General features: G+C 35.2%; 1 protein-coding gene across 4 annotated transcripts in view; it reads right to left on the reverse strand.

The window, feature by feature from the left end:
* The window catches only part of LOC111155040 (OPA1, mitochondrial dynamin like GTPase), an 87,769-nt gene that overhangs the window by 24,714 nt on the left and 50,906 nt on the right, over window positions 1–12,149 (reverse strand). For all 4 annotated transcript variants that reach the window (XM_022515063.1, XM_022515061.1, XM_022515062.1 and 1 more), the window contains 7 exons: window positions 11,749–11,901; window positions 9,912–10,020; window positions 9,103–9,182; window positions 5,440–5,580; window positions 3,556–3,672; window positions 1,635–1,728; window positions 822–932 (listed from right to left, as the gene is read on the reverse strand). In XM_022515063.1, coding sequence (XP_022370771.1) covers window positions 822–932; window positions 1,635–1,728; window positions 3,556–3,672; window positions 5,440–5,580; window positions 9,103–9,182; window positions 9,912–10,020; window positions 11,749–11,901 — 805 coding nt within the window. The remainder of the gene's footprint in view (window positions 1–821; window positions 933–1,634; window positions 1,729–3,555; window positions 3,673–5,439; window positions 5,581–9,102; window positions 9,183–9,911; window positions 10,021–11,748; window positions 11,902–12,149) is intronic.

Genomic DNA, 12,149 nt, shown 5'->3' on the forward strand with positions numbered 1-12,149 from the left:
AAGTTACTGTGGTGTGGCCTGGAGTCAGGTGGTTAGAGCCTGAACTGGGTGAAAAGGATGCCTGTGCAATGAAGGGAACAGTGACAAGTTTGGTTATATACAGGAAGACTGATCAAAGGAAGTAAATACATTAAGAAGACTTGGAGCCAGATTTCTCATTGTCAGAAAAAAGGAGAAAACTAGGATGAACTCTGTATTACTGAATTAAAATGGAAACTTATGATTTTTCAATACATATACCTATGATTGGGAATACAGATGTAAATACGTGTAAATATATCTATATGTGTACACGTGTGCATATACACACGCGTGCACACACACACACGAATGCATGCAAAATCTGTTCCCCAGCTTTTTCCATTGAGAGGGACTGGGAATAGTGATATTCCAATCATAATCAGCGTATTTAGTTTCCAACTCTTGATTTCTAAATACCATTCTCAAAAAAAAAAAAAAAAAAAAAAAGAAGCTGGATCAGGGAAAGTACAGGATGAGCATGGAACATCCTGCTACATGGAAGGACAATACCAGGATGACACATGACACTAGAAGAGGGTCTGAAAATTAGATGTAGTGATGTATCAGTGTCAATATCCTGATTTTGATGGTTGCTAGGAGAAAATCCTTGTTTCTAAGAAACACACATTAAAGTACTTGAAAGTGATGGGGATACAGGTCAGCAATTTTTTTCTCAAATAGTTCATGGGAAAAAAGTTCTTGTATATACTTTTCCACAGTTTGCGATTAAATGGATGATCGAATAATGGAAACGTGGAAGGAGAAAAGGTAGTAAGTGGAAGGCAGGAAGAACTACTTACTGAGGTCTTCAGCCAGCTGAACTCGTTTGCCAGTGAGCAGTTTTACCTTCTTCTCGCTATCTTCAGCAAAATCTTCTAATACCTCTTTCACATTTTTCTCTAATCGCCTGACTATTTAAAGTAAACAAACAAACTTGAATGGCATCATTTTTATGAATGCACGGGGATGATAAATTAGCAATATTTGTGGAGAGTATGTTCCAATTTTTCTCATCATGTTAGATCTATAGAGTTCAGACTTCTCACAGTTATAGGCAGAATCTGTACCTATTACATAGTACACTTATCCAACAGGAATCTAATACATATTCTCAGAGGAAGTCATATTCTCAAGTCCTAACACTTTAAAGAAGTGAGGATTTCCCCCAAAAACTTAAGTGATGCTTAGGAGTCCCTTTCTAACAGCTTTTGTGTAATGAAGGAAGACTCCTGGGATGTTTTAACTTCTGTCTTTTCCAATTATGATTTATTTTCATTAATATTTTAAGGGCAGATTATAGTTCTCAATTTTTCTAACAAATCTATTTTTACTTTAAAATTTATTTTTAACTTATTTGAGAGAGGGAAAGTGTGCATGTGGGGTGGGGAGGGTCAGAGGAAGAGGGAGAGAGAGAATTTCAAGCAGACTCAATTTCGTGACCCTGAGATCATGACCTGAGCCAAAACCAAGAGTCAGGGACTTAACCGACTCAGACACCTAGGTGCCCCTAATGAATCTATTTTTAAAGAAGTATTTTGATATCCTTCCATTAAAAAGGAGTTATTACTATTTTTTTGATGTTAGAATTACAAAGCGGTCCCTCTGTGGCTTACCTTCAGTATTTGTAAGTTGCTGCCTCAAAGTATTTGCAGTGATAGCAAGCATGCGCTGTATTCGCCAAAAGAGGACGACATCATTGCATTCCAACTGAAATTTAGGTAATTAAGATTACCAGATGCAAATTTAAAATTGAAAACCACAATCATAAATACATATGGCTACTGAAGTTGTACCCATACCCTAAACTTAAATAAAAACCCCCCTCATATTTACCTAATACATATATTCCTATTGTAGATATAAGCCACTGAATCTTTTCTGTACAGATCCAAGAACATTTGCATGAATTGGCGTCAACCTACACCGCCCCCCCCCCCGAAGCAGAGGTTTGTTTTGATTCCAATGACAAAGCAAATAAATTTGGGAAGTAGAGAATTTCATGACATTATATACAAGTAGAAATTCATAGCATATACCCTTAATTTTTATTTAGTTTCAGCTAACATCCATGTTAGCTTAAATATACCCTTAGGTTAACCTCTTTTCTGTACTCAAGCCAGTTTTGAAATGCAGCTGTATATAAAGGTAAATTAATGATATGTTTTAAAAGAAGCTTATTCTGTAGAGAGGCCTCCTCAACAATTATGCAAAAAACTTTGCACTTTTTACATAGGTATATTTAAATACAAATTTACTTTAAGCTGTAGAAAACGAAAAAGCTCTTATTTTAGGGGTCTCAAATAAGGTCAGTGATTAATAGAGAGCCCTTTCAGAAGAATAATTTAAAAAGCATTTCTGCTTGTAAGAAAATGCTCAAAATATATCCATCTGCTGCCACCTAGGGGTTACTCTATGAAACGTGGCATTAAACAAAGCACAACTTTATACACTCCTTTCAAATAGTTAAGAGATTTTAATGATATGAAGAATTATAATACAATACAGGAAAAAGCACAATAAAAATTGTTTTTGCAGTCTTATTTCCACTATCCAAAGGGAATGCTACGTTACACACATGCACACACAACTAAGTATAGAAAGAATTGAACAGATATGTATAAATATGTTAACTAAAATTATTTCTAGGACAGGAAATTATAAGTGACTTATTCCTTAATAGGGAATATTTAAATAGGTGACTATTTCCTTTTGTAATTTTTTTTTTACATTTGTTTATTGATTTTCCACAATAATTTTTTTTACATTTGTTTATTGCATTTCCTCAAGAAGAATGCATTATTTTCTAACATAAAACATAAAAATGCATTATTTTCTAACATTAAAAATTTTTTTTTTTAATTTTGTTATTGGTTTATTAGAGAGAGAGAGAGAGAGAGAGAGAGAGAGAGCGCGCACAAGCAGGGGGAGTGGCAGATGGAGAGGCAGAAGCAGACTGCCTGCTGAGCAGAAAGCCCAAAGTGGGGCTTGATCACTGAACTCTTGAGATCATGACCTGAGCTGAAGGCAGACACTTAACTGAGCCACCCAGCTGGCCCAAGAAGTTAATTCTTAAAAAAAATTAAGAAAGTGGTTTGGAGCCCATTATCTGCATACAAAATTTTATAGTGTGTAAAATATAAACTGGAAATACCTTAGAAAAGACAGGAGTTAGGTTATTCTTCATAAATCACACTTACCTTCCCCAGTATATCAAAGGATTTAAAACTAATGCAAAAGCTATAGTTCACTTTTAAGCATCTAAATAATGATCACTAGGGGCGCCTGGGTGGCTCAGTGGGTTAAGCCTCTGCCTTCAGCTCAGGTCATGATCTCAGGGTCCTGGGATCGAGCCCCGCATGGGGCTCTCTGCTCAGCAGGGAGCTTGTTTCCTCCTCTCTCTCTGCCTGCCTCTCTGCCTACTTGTGATCTCTCTCTCTCTGTCAAATAAATAAATAAAATCTTAAAAAAAATAAATAAATAAATAAATAAATAATGATCACTAAAAGCATTTCCCCTTGTTTTTGGACACCTTACCTCAGAATCTACAAAATGCCTTTGGTAGTAGTAAAAGCCTCTTCGACAAAGGTTACAATGGTTTAGAGCTGTTTTTAAGAAATGTCTTCTATAAACTTGGTGCCAAGTATCCTTAATCTAAAATGAAAAAGGAAAACAAAAAAACAGAGTTACTGTACACTCTGCAGATTAACCAAACACATTCTGAAAAGTCATCCAAAGAGTTTACTTACAAAAAAAATAATTAAAACTAATGGTAATATTATTCTAACCAACATTTTTATCCATTAAAATATTTTAAGACAAAGATTAGATTTACCACTACTCTGACCCCTTACCAGGTTATGTCCTTCCAAATATGCAGTGTTTTTTAACAAGCATTGCTATTATATTCATATAATCATCCTGTAGAGTAGATACGGTTGAGATTATCATCTCCCCAGTTAGAGGTAAGGAACCCCCAGGAAAAAGGGGTGGTGAGCCTAATCTAAGGATAGTTAGGACTAGGAAGCCGATCTCAGACCATGTCCATCAATGTAACAATATTTCCTTTTTGATTACTTCATTTCATTGTTACCACAGCAAAATGACCCCCGCTAACGTCATTACTATGTAGTGTTCAAGGTTCTTTGACATCATTATCTTTTCTGAGCATGACAGTGATAATGTTAAGTAGGCAAAACAAGTATCACCAATACTATATGGCAGACGAGGAAAGTTGAAGTTCAAAGAGATTATATTAGTTACTAAAGGTACTATTATTAATGAATGGGATGAAACTGTGCTAGAATTCACACCTCTGACATCTAGCCCATCTGTTATTCTTGTCATTATACTTTGCTAACTATTTCATAGCTTCATAAAGTATCCTGAACAAAATGTCTCTTGGAAAAAACCAGAGATTTTCCTGCTCAGAAAAAGAAATTAAGATATATAGTCAGTCCATATCTTAATATGTGGACAAAGTCCAAATGTGGATAAATGAAACTTATATTCAACTAATAGTTCCATGTAATCATTAGTTTTAATTTCATTTTTTAATTATAAATAATGCTAGAATAAAGGGTTTTATCTGCTTTCTTTTCTTCTTCTGACCTCTGGTGGAATTATATATTAAGTATACTCATTTCTCAAGTACAGAAACATAAATAGTAAATAATCTCTGAAAGAATTAATGGGTGGCTCTGAAATTTCTTGTATGATTATTTTTCTCCTTAGAATTATTTTTCTAATTGTGTTTCACTTAACTTAAGCTAATATTAAAGTGAAATTTCGATCTCTTACACCCTAACTGGGGCACACAGGCCCAGAGAGTTATTTTCTAAAAAATTTCCCAAATAAGCATCACGAAGGTAAGCAAAACATAGTCTGAACTGTAATTATTTTTATTCTCTTATTTATTATGAATGAGGAAAATGAGACAGAACCCTAAGGCACTATCCAGTTTAATAAGACTATAACATTTCTATTTTTTCTCAACCTACTCACACCTGATTAAGGTACACCAGACTAAGAAAATACAAATAAAAAAACTGTATCAAAGTAGAACTTGTATTTTGCAATCTGAAGCAGTGGAGCGGGGTGCAGAGATGTGGGTGGGCGTCACCCCCTCCTGCCAGAGCTCCCTGCTGAACCTGCCCAGGTACATCAGTTTTTCAAGTCTCAATCTCCTCACTTACAAATTAAAGCATTATGTTTAAGAAAGCAATACCAAGAATAAATCTCTGCTCTGTAACAGTCAAAATGACTGTTCTTACAGTCATTTTTAGAGCCAACAAAAGTACACGTGACCAAGGTCAAATCAAGCAGTTAAATACCCAAATAACATGTGAGTAGTAGTCACATTTCACCCCAAGAAACACAGATTAAGGAAGCAAGTTCATGCTAATCAGCAATATGTATTACCAAGCTCGGGTCCACTTCTACTCCTCGGGATTCGAGGTTCTTCCGGACCGTAGTTATCTCATCACTCGCCAGATAGGCTGGGTGCTCCTCATTACACTTCAACATCTTCTCTAATTCATTCTTGGTTTCATTGTGGACAAACTTTAAATTGTTTAAAAGAGGACTGTATTTTAGATGGTTCATCCTTTGGCACACTTATAAAAAATTTTAATAAATATATTGCTATTGCGCAACAGGGGACACAAGCTCCACACAAGAAACAAAAAGAACACAGTATCCTGGCTTATGAATACAGAACAATGGGCTGGACTTGGGTGAGGCAAAAAAACAAAAACAAAAACAAAAACAAACCTTATCTGTTACATATTTTACTTCTGCTGAAATGTTTTATTGTCAAAGTTACAGTACCAGGTACCTTACTTCTTAACCTCAGCATGGAATATCAGTCTAGGAAAAAGGACCCTGAATACACAGGAAGAGATAATGTTTTATTAATGCCTCATATCTAAGAACTAGAGTACTATAAGGACTTGCACCTGCTGACATGTTTCTTTTCTGATAAATATTAAATACATAGTTGGGATTTTTTTAAATGTCTGTTCATTAAAAATTGTGCTTTAGACCGCTTCTGCAAGGTGCTTATCCTCCCCTTTTTTTAAGATTTCATTTTAATTTATTTATTTATATAGATTTTATTTATTTAAAGATTTTTATTTATTTATTTATTTGAGCGCAAGAACAAGCAAGCATGAGAGACAAAGCACGAGAGCGAGAGCACAAGCAGGGCAGGGGCAGAGGGAGAGGGAGAAGCAGACTCCCGGCTAAGCAGGGAGTCTGATGTGGGGCTCCATCCCCAGACCCTGGGATTATGACCTGAGCCAAAGGCAGACGCTTAACCTACTGAGCTACCCAGGTACACCTAAGATTTTATTTTTAAGTAATCTCTACACCCAACATGGGGCTTGAGCTTACAACCGTGAGATCAAGGGTAGCACCTGTATGGAGAGAGCCAGTCAGGCACCCCAAGGTGCCTATTATTCTTAAGTGTACTTCCAATCCCTTCTCTGTAATTGTTTAGTCTGATGACCAAAGGAGGAAAACACATATTAGTGATAAACTTGAAAATAAAACTCATGCAGTGTCAAATTGAAATTTTTCTTCAATCCTTTCAAAATTGCATAGTAAAAGAAACTAGCTTCATATTCACCAATTATTCTCAACAAACTACCACAACCGACAGCACTTTGCCCCTATTTAAGTATAGAAGAGTAAGATGGAAATGTGAATAACTGGCTTACAAATGAAACTACTAATTAATATTCTCCTAACACATGACACTTTATAAGAGCTATTACTTAATGAAGAGAATTTTACAGTTTCCTTAAACATCTGCTCGTGGTCTGAAGAAAGAAGGAAATCTCTAAGTTAGATAATGTTCCCTAACTCTTGTCCTGTTTCCACTTCCGTCTGTCCACCTGTCCCCTGACCACAGTGGGTCTTCACGAGAACACTACTCTCCCAACCATCCTGAAGATGATCTCCACAATTCAGCTCCGACAAGGAGAGAATGTTTCTATGGCATGGATTTTTCCCCAGATAACTAACGAAAATGTAATAACATAAAAGAACAAAATAGTTTTCAGAGCATAGACTTCTCATCTTTAACACAGGACAATCTTAAATTTTCCTGCTAAATCAGTCATTCAAAAAGACAGAAGGAATTGTTACACAGCCACTGAAACTTGCAGTGTGAAACATGGGTATAGTCTCAACCTCTTCCAGAATCTGTTTCTCACAGTAGCCTCTAGGAATGAGGTCTAGAATAGTGGCTTTCAACAGGGAGCAGGAGAGATAAAAAGGTTAGAGAATGAGAACTTGGTTCAGTGAATCTGACAGGAGGGGATTTCTTCTGAAACAGAAAATGAAACATAACACATACAAATACCTCCCCAGGCGGTCCTGATGTGGCTGCCCCTACACTTCCAGTTACAGCCTCTGTTCTAAAGTCAGTCTGGGTCTTACACATGCTGCCCTGAAACCCTGAGGGGGCTCTTCTCTGAAGGTTTTCCACATCCCTCTCCTAGGCGTCAGATCCCTGCATTAATCTAAAACTAATTCTTCTACTTCTCTTGTAGGGATCCCATATGGGTTCAAATTCCTGAGAAAATAAGTTACGACTAAGAATTATTTCTCTCTGAGAGTGACTGACCAAAGCACTTTTGCCACTAGTTGCTGAGGCAAGCTGCCATCACTGATTATTCTGGGGACTTCAGGCCTAATTGCCCATTAGCCATGGTGGTCAGACACCATTTTTCTTCCAAGTTTATCTGCCTCATGCCAGTGCTTTTCAATCAATTCTTCTTCTAGTCTTAAAATCAGAAACCTCTGATGGATCTCCTAAAACTTTGGACAGACTTCGTCCTCTCAACCCATGTGTCAAGAGAGATAACTGATGCTCCCTGAAAACATGCATGATCCAACCACTAACTGTCCACTTCCTTGGCTTCTCTCCAGTCTCTAAATGACTCATTTTCCCACAAGAATCCTTTCAGGAAAAAGAGGAGAGGAAGACTGTCCCTTCACTTTTTTAAGACAAATTGGAACTCACATTGGACAGCTTATGAAACAAAAAATGGATGAAACTAAAAAAAAATATATATATATATGTGTGTGTGTGTGTATGTATAGGGTGTTGATTATATAACTTAATTCTGTATTTAAGATGAGAACAAAAAAAAAAGAAAATAGGAATGACATGATATTTGGTAATTTTCCATTTTTAAAATTTTTTCTCTTGATATTTCCGTATCTTGGCCTCCTTTCTCTAATTACATGGATTCAAAGATTGAAGGAAAGAAAGAAGATTGGATTCCACCTCTTTTTCTTATTCCTTACTTCCTTCACTTACATATTTTCATTCTGATACCCTCTTTTCTCTCTTTAGTTTAAGGAATGAACATAAGAATGAGATGTGGTATAAAACTGATTGCTAGATAGGAAAAGAAGCCCTAATGATAAAGAATAAAAAGATGGTAGGGGATAGGGACTTGAACGATCTGTACATCTTCCCTCCATTCATTTGTCGTTATTTATACTTGCCTTTACTGTTTTATTCTTCTGAAGTGCTCATTAAGTATTTACTGAATGAGCAAATTCTATAGTTCCTCTTCCTACCTGAATTTTTATACCATTTTGGGAACACAACAGCAAAATAACAGAAAAATCCAGAGGTAACTGATATCAGATGAGGTTAAAAAAAAAAAAAGTCACTATAGTTTTTATTCTAATCATATTCACTCTACATTCTCTGAAATCCTTGTCATTTTTTATTTCTGTTCATAATTTTAATTTTCTCTTTACCTCAAATAGGGAATTGAAATGAACAAAGTACTCTGCCACAAAAGGGGCATGGTTCATTTCCCCTTTGTTTTAACAACACAGCTACTTCACTTAAAAAAAAACAAAAACGTAAAAAAAAAACCCCAAAACAACTTTCTTTTGTAGTTTTCTATTTATTCTAAAGATTCATTATAGTTTAGAAAGGCTGATGTAAAACATTTGAAATTATTAAGCTTGGTCTGGAGGCATGGAAAACCTGTATTTTAATACCTGAATTACAATAAATGAAATTATATCATAACACAGAGATATGTTTGTTTTAACCTGTTCTTGGGTCCGGTTCTTCCAGTACAACCACCTCTTTTTCCAATCTGGACCTATCATGTTTTCAATTGCGTTTTCAGCTAGAAAAATTAAAAAGCTTTTTTAATTCATCAAGAATTTGATCATTTACCAAGTACATAAATTATAACTAGTAATAGTCTTGTTTTCTTAACTATTTCCAACTGCTATCTCAATATAAAGTCAGCTTAAATAAATGAAAAGATTACATGATTGATATGGTACATATAGAAGAAATAATTTAATTATATGTGTTTATAATCTATGAAAGGTACAGTTGCTTGTAAAGTTCCTATAAACATAGAGTCAAACACTAAAATAGTCTTCAATTTATAGTTTTTTAAGAATATGAGTACATATAAACATGTGTCCAGTTTATTTAGTATTTTCAGTAGTTACTAAGCAGTTGACTGAAAAATCTCACAAAAATATTTAATTATAGTATTAATGACAAAGACTATGAAATGTTGGTTTCATTTATTTTTTAAAACCTTTTTTTTTTTTTTTAAGATTTTATTTATTTGACAGAGAGAGATCACAAGTAGGCAGAGAGGCAAGCAGAGAGAGAGGAGGAAGCAGGCTCCCTGTCGAGCAGAGAGACAGATGTGGGGCTTGATCCCAGGACCCTGGGATCATGACCTAAGCCGAAGGCAGAGGCTTTAACCCACTGAGCCACCCAGGCGCCCCGAAAAACTTTTTTTTTTTTTTTTAAAAACAAATGTTCATCAAGTTGACTTAACTCCTTCACCACTGGGAATACTCAAAATTCAGTAACCTGTGTCTCTACTTACTATCTTTGAGACGAGCTTGAAGAGCTTCTTCCATAAAATAAATAGCTGCATCCCACTGCTGTTTATCAGATATGGAACGATCTTCTAAAGCATTGTGTTGAATAACCCTCTGAAATGACAAGGAAAGAGAAACAGCTAATTTGATTTATGCCTTATCATCTTTTTTTTTTTTTAACATTTTATTTATTCATTCGACAGAGAAAGATCACAAGCAGGCAGAGAGGCAGGCAGAGAGAGAGGGGGAAACAGGCTCCCTCAGAGCAGAGAGCCTGAAAGCATAGGGGTGCCTGGGTGGCTCAGTGGGTTAAGCCTCTGCCTTCAGCTCAGGTCATGATTCCAGGACCCTGAGATCATGACCTAAGCCGAAGGCAGAGGCTTAATCCATTGAACCACCCAGGCACCCCTATGCCTTATCATCTTAGTAATTTTATTCACACAGATAGCTTATCTAATATACAAAATAACAGCTACACCTAAAACATAAAAGTATGTAGCTCCCACGCAAATACAGGAGGTCCTACTATCTGCCTATTTTGTCAGCTTTCTTCCAAAAGAATGAACAGTGAATTTTCCTATACCAAATTAAATGATCTATGTGAGACAGAGACACATCATACATGTAACTACATAAAATCTGCCTAGAACCCGAGTACTCAAGAGTTAATGATTCAGATCTTCGCTACTCTCCTTTTTGTCATATGATCTGTATGTCTCATCTTCAAAAAAGAGAAAAACAACCCATCTCACTGTTAACATCACTGAAAAGTATAAAGGAGAGAAGCTTAAAAGGTCTGGACAACTATAAGCAAATGTGAGTTATTATAAGAAAATTGATTTCTAAATTTTATAATTTTTGAATGAATGAATAAAAAAGGACACTTGCAGGAAGCTAGTCTCAAAGGCATTTAACAAGAATGAATACAGCTTTCAAACACAAAGACAAACCCTTGTCTAAAAATAAATTGTAATTATAACCAGCCCCCAGTGAAATATGCATTTTTCTAGAAAACTGTTCTATCTTATCTTTCAAAGGTACCTTTTTGGAACTGAGCCGAGCAGGGGCTTATTAACAAGTTTATGGTGATGTGAACGTTTTACATAACAAAAGATCTGTTGGAGGTGGAGGATTTGGTGAAGGTCAAGAGCCAGGCTTTGTAATTAGAGCAGGGCTTGAGTCTAAGCTTTGCCAAGGACAATAATAAAACTGCTTAAGAACTAAATAAAATAGTGCTTAGAAAATATATTATAGAGTTTCTGGCACCTTTTAAGCATTCAACATGTGGTAATTAGCATTATTTTAGGAGTCTAATATTTTATGACTCAAATCCGCTGAAAAGCAATGCATCTAATACCTTTCATTACCCCCAAGGGTAAAAATGAGAAGCAGCTATCCTCTGAGCCATCTGTGGTTCAGGCTCATGTAATGGCTAGTCTACAACAATTTGTGAAAGTTTAAAGAAGCCTTTTTACTGCGAAATTTGACTTTTCTCTGAAATGACAGCCATGAAAGAAATAGCAGAGAATTGTTAAAGGGCTGATTATGGACAGTTAAACTATTTCTTTTCCTCATTATTTTAAATGCAGATCCTAACTGAAATAGTCATATAAAAACAACTTCCTAATTAAAAAGGGTATACCTTTGAGAAATTATATAAAACTGTGAGGATGACACTGTAATATAATTATAATATTACATTATAATAGAATAATCAAATTATATAATATAGTAATATATAATTACATATAATAATATATAAATATAAGTATATATCAATAAATATATATATATATATATATATATATATATATAATATAATATAACAATCAAATCATGTACCAAGCTGTCCTCCGCAAAATCATTCCACTTGTGGCGTTTAATACTTTCTTCCTTAACAGCCTCTTTAAGTTTATCAAATATGTCATCATGCTCTTTCCCTTTTGGTTCTGTCATGAAGCGGGAAAATTCTTCTTGTAGCGTCTCCCAAGCAACCTAGATTTAAAAGAAAAAAAGCTGTATTTATACTACATACTTTAATATGTAACATGACAAACACGTGAATTTAAGCCAAATGGATGTAATAAGTCAGCTTGTCACAAAACACATAAGAAACCACAATTTTTTTTTTTTTTTAAAGGCGGCAAATACAAACTCTGGCCTAGATATCTCACACTGGTAGCTGGTGGGATAGAGCGGGTGTCCTGACATTTTTTTCTAGACATACAGTGTTTTAAATTTTA

The sequence above is a fragment of the Enhydra lutris genome, unplaced genomic scaffold (genome assembly GCF_002288905.1).
Source record: "Enhydra lutris kenyoni isolate GAN:26980312 unplaced genomic scaffold, ASM228890v2 scaffoldscaffold39, whole genome shotgun sequence".
NCBI lineage: Eukaryota > Metazoa > Chordata > Mammalia > Carnivora > Mustelidae > Enhydra > Enhydra lutris.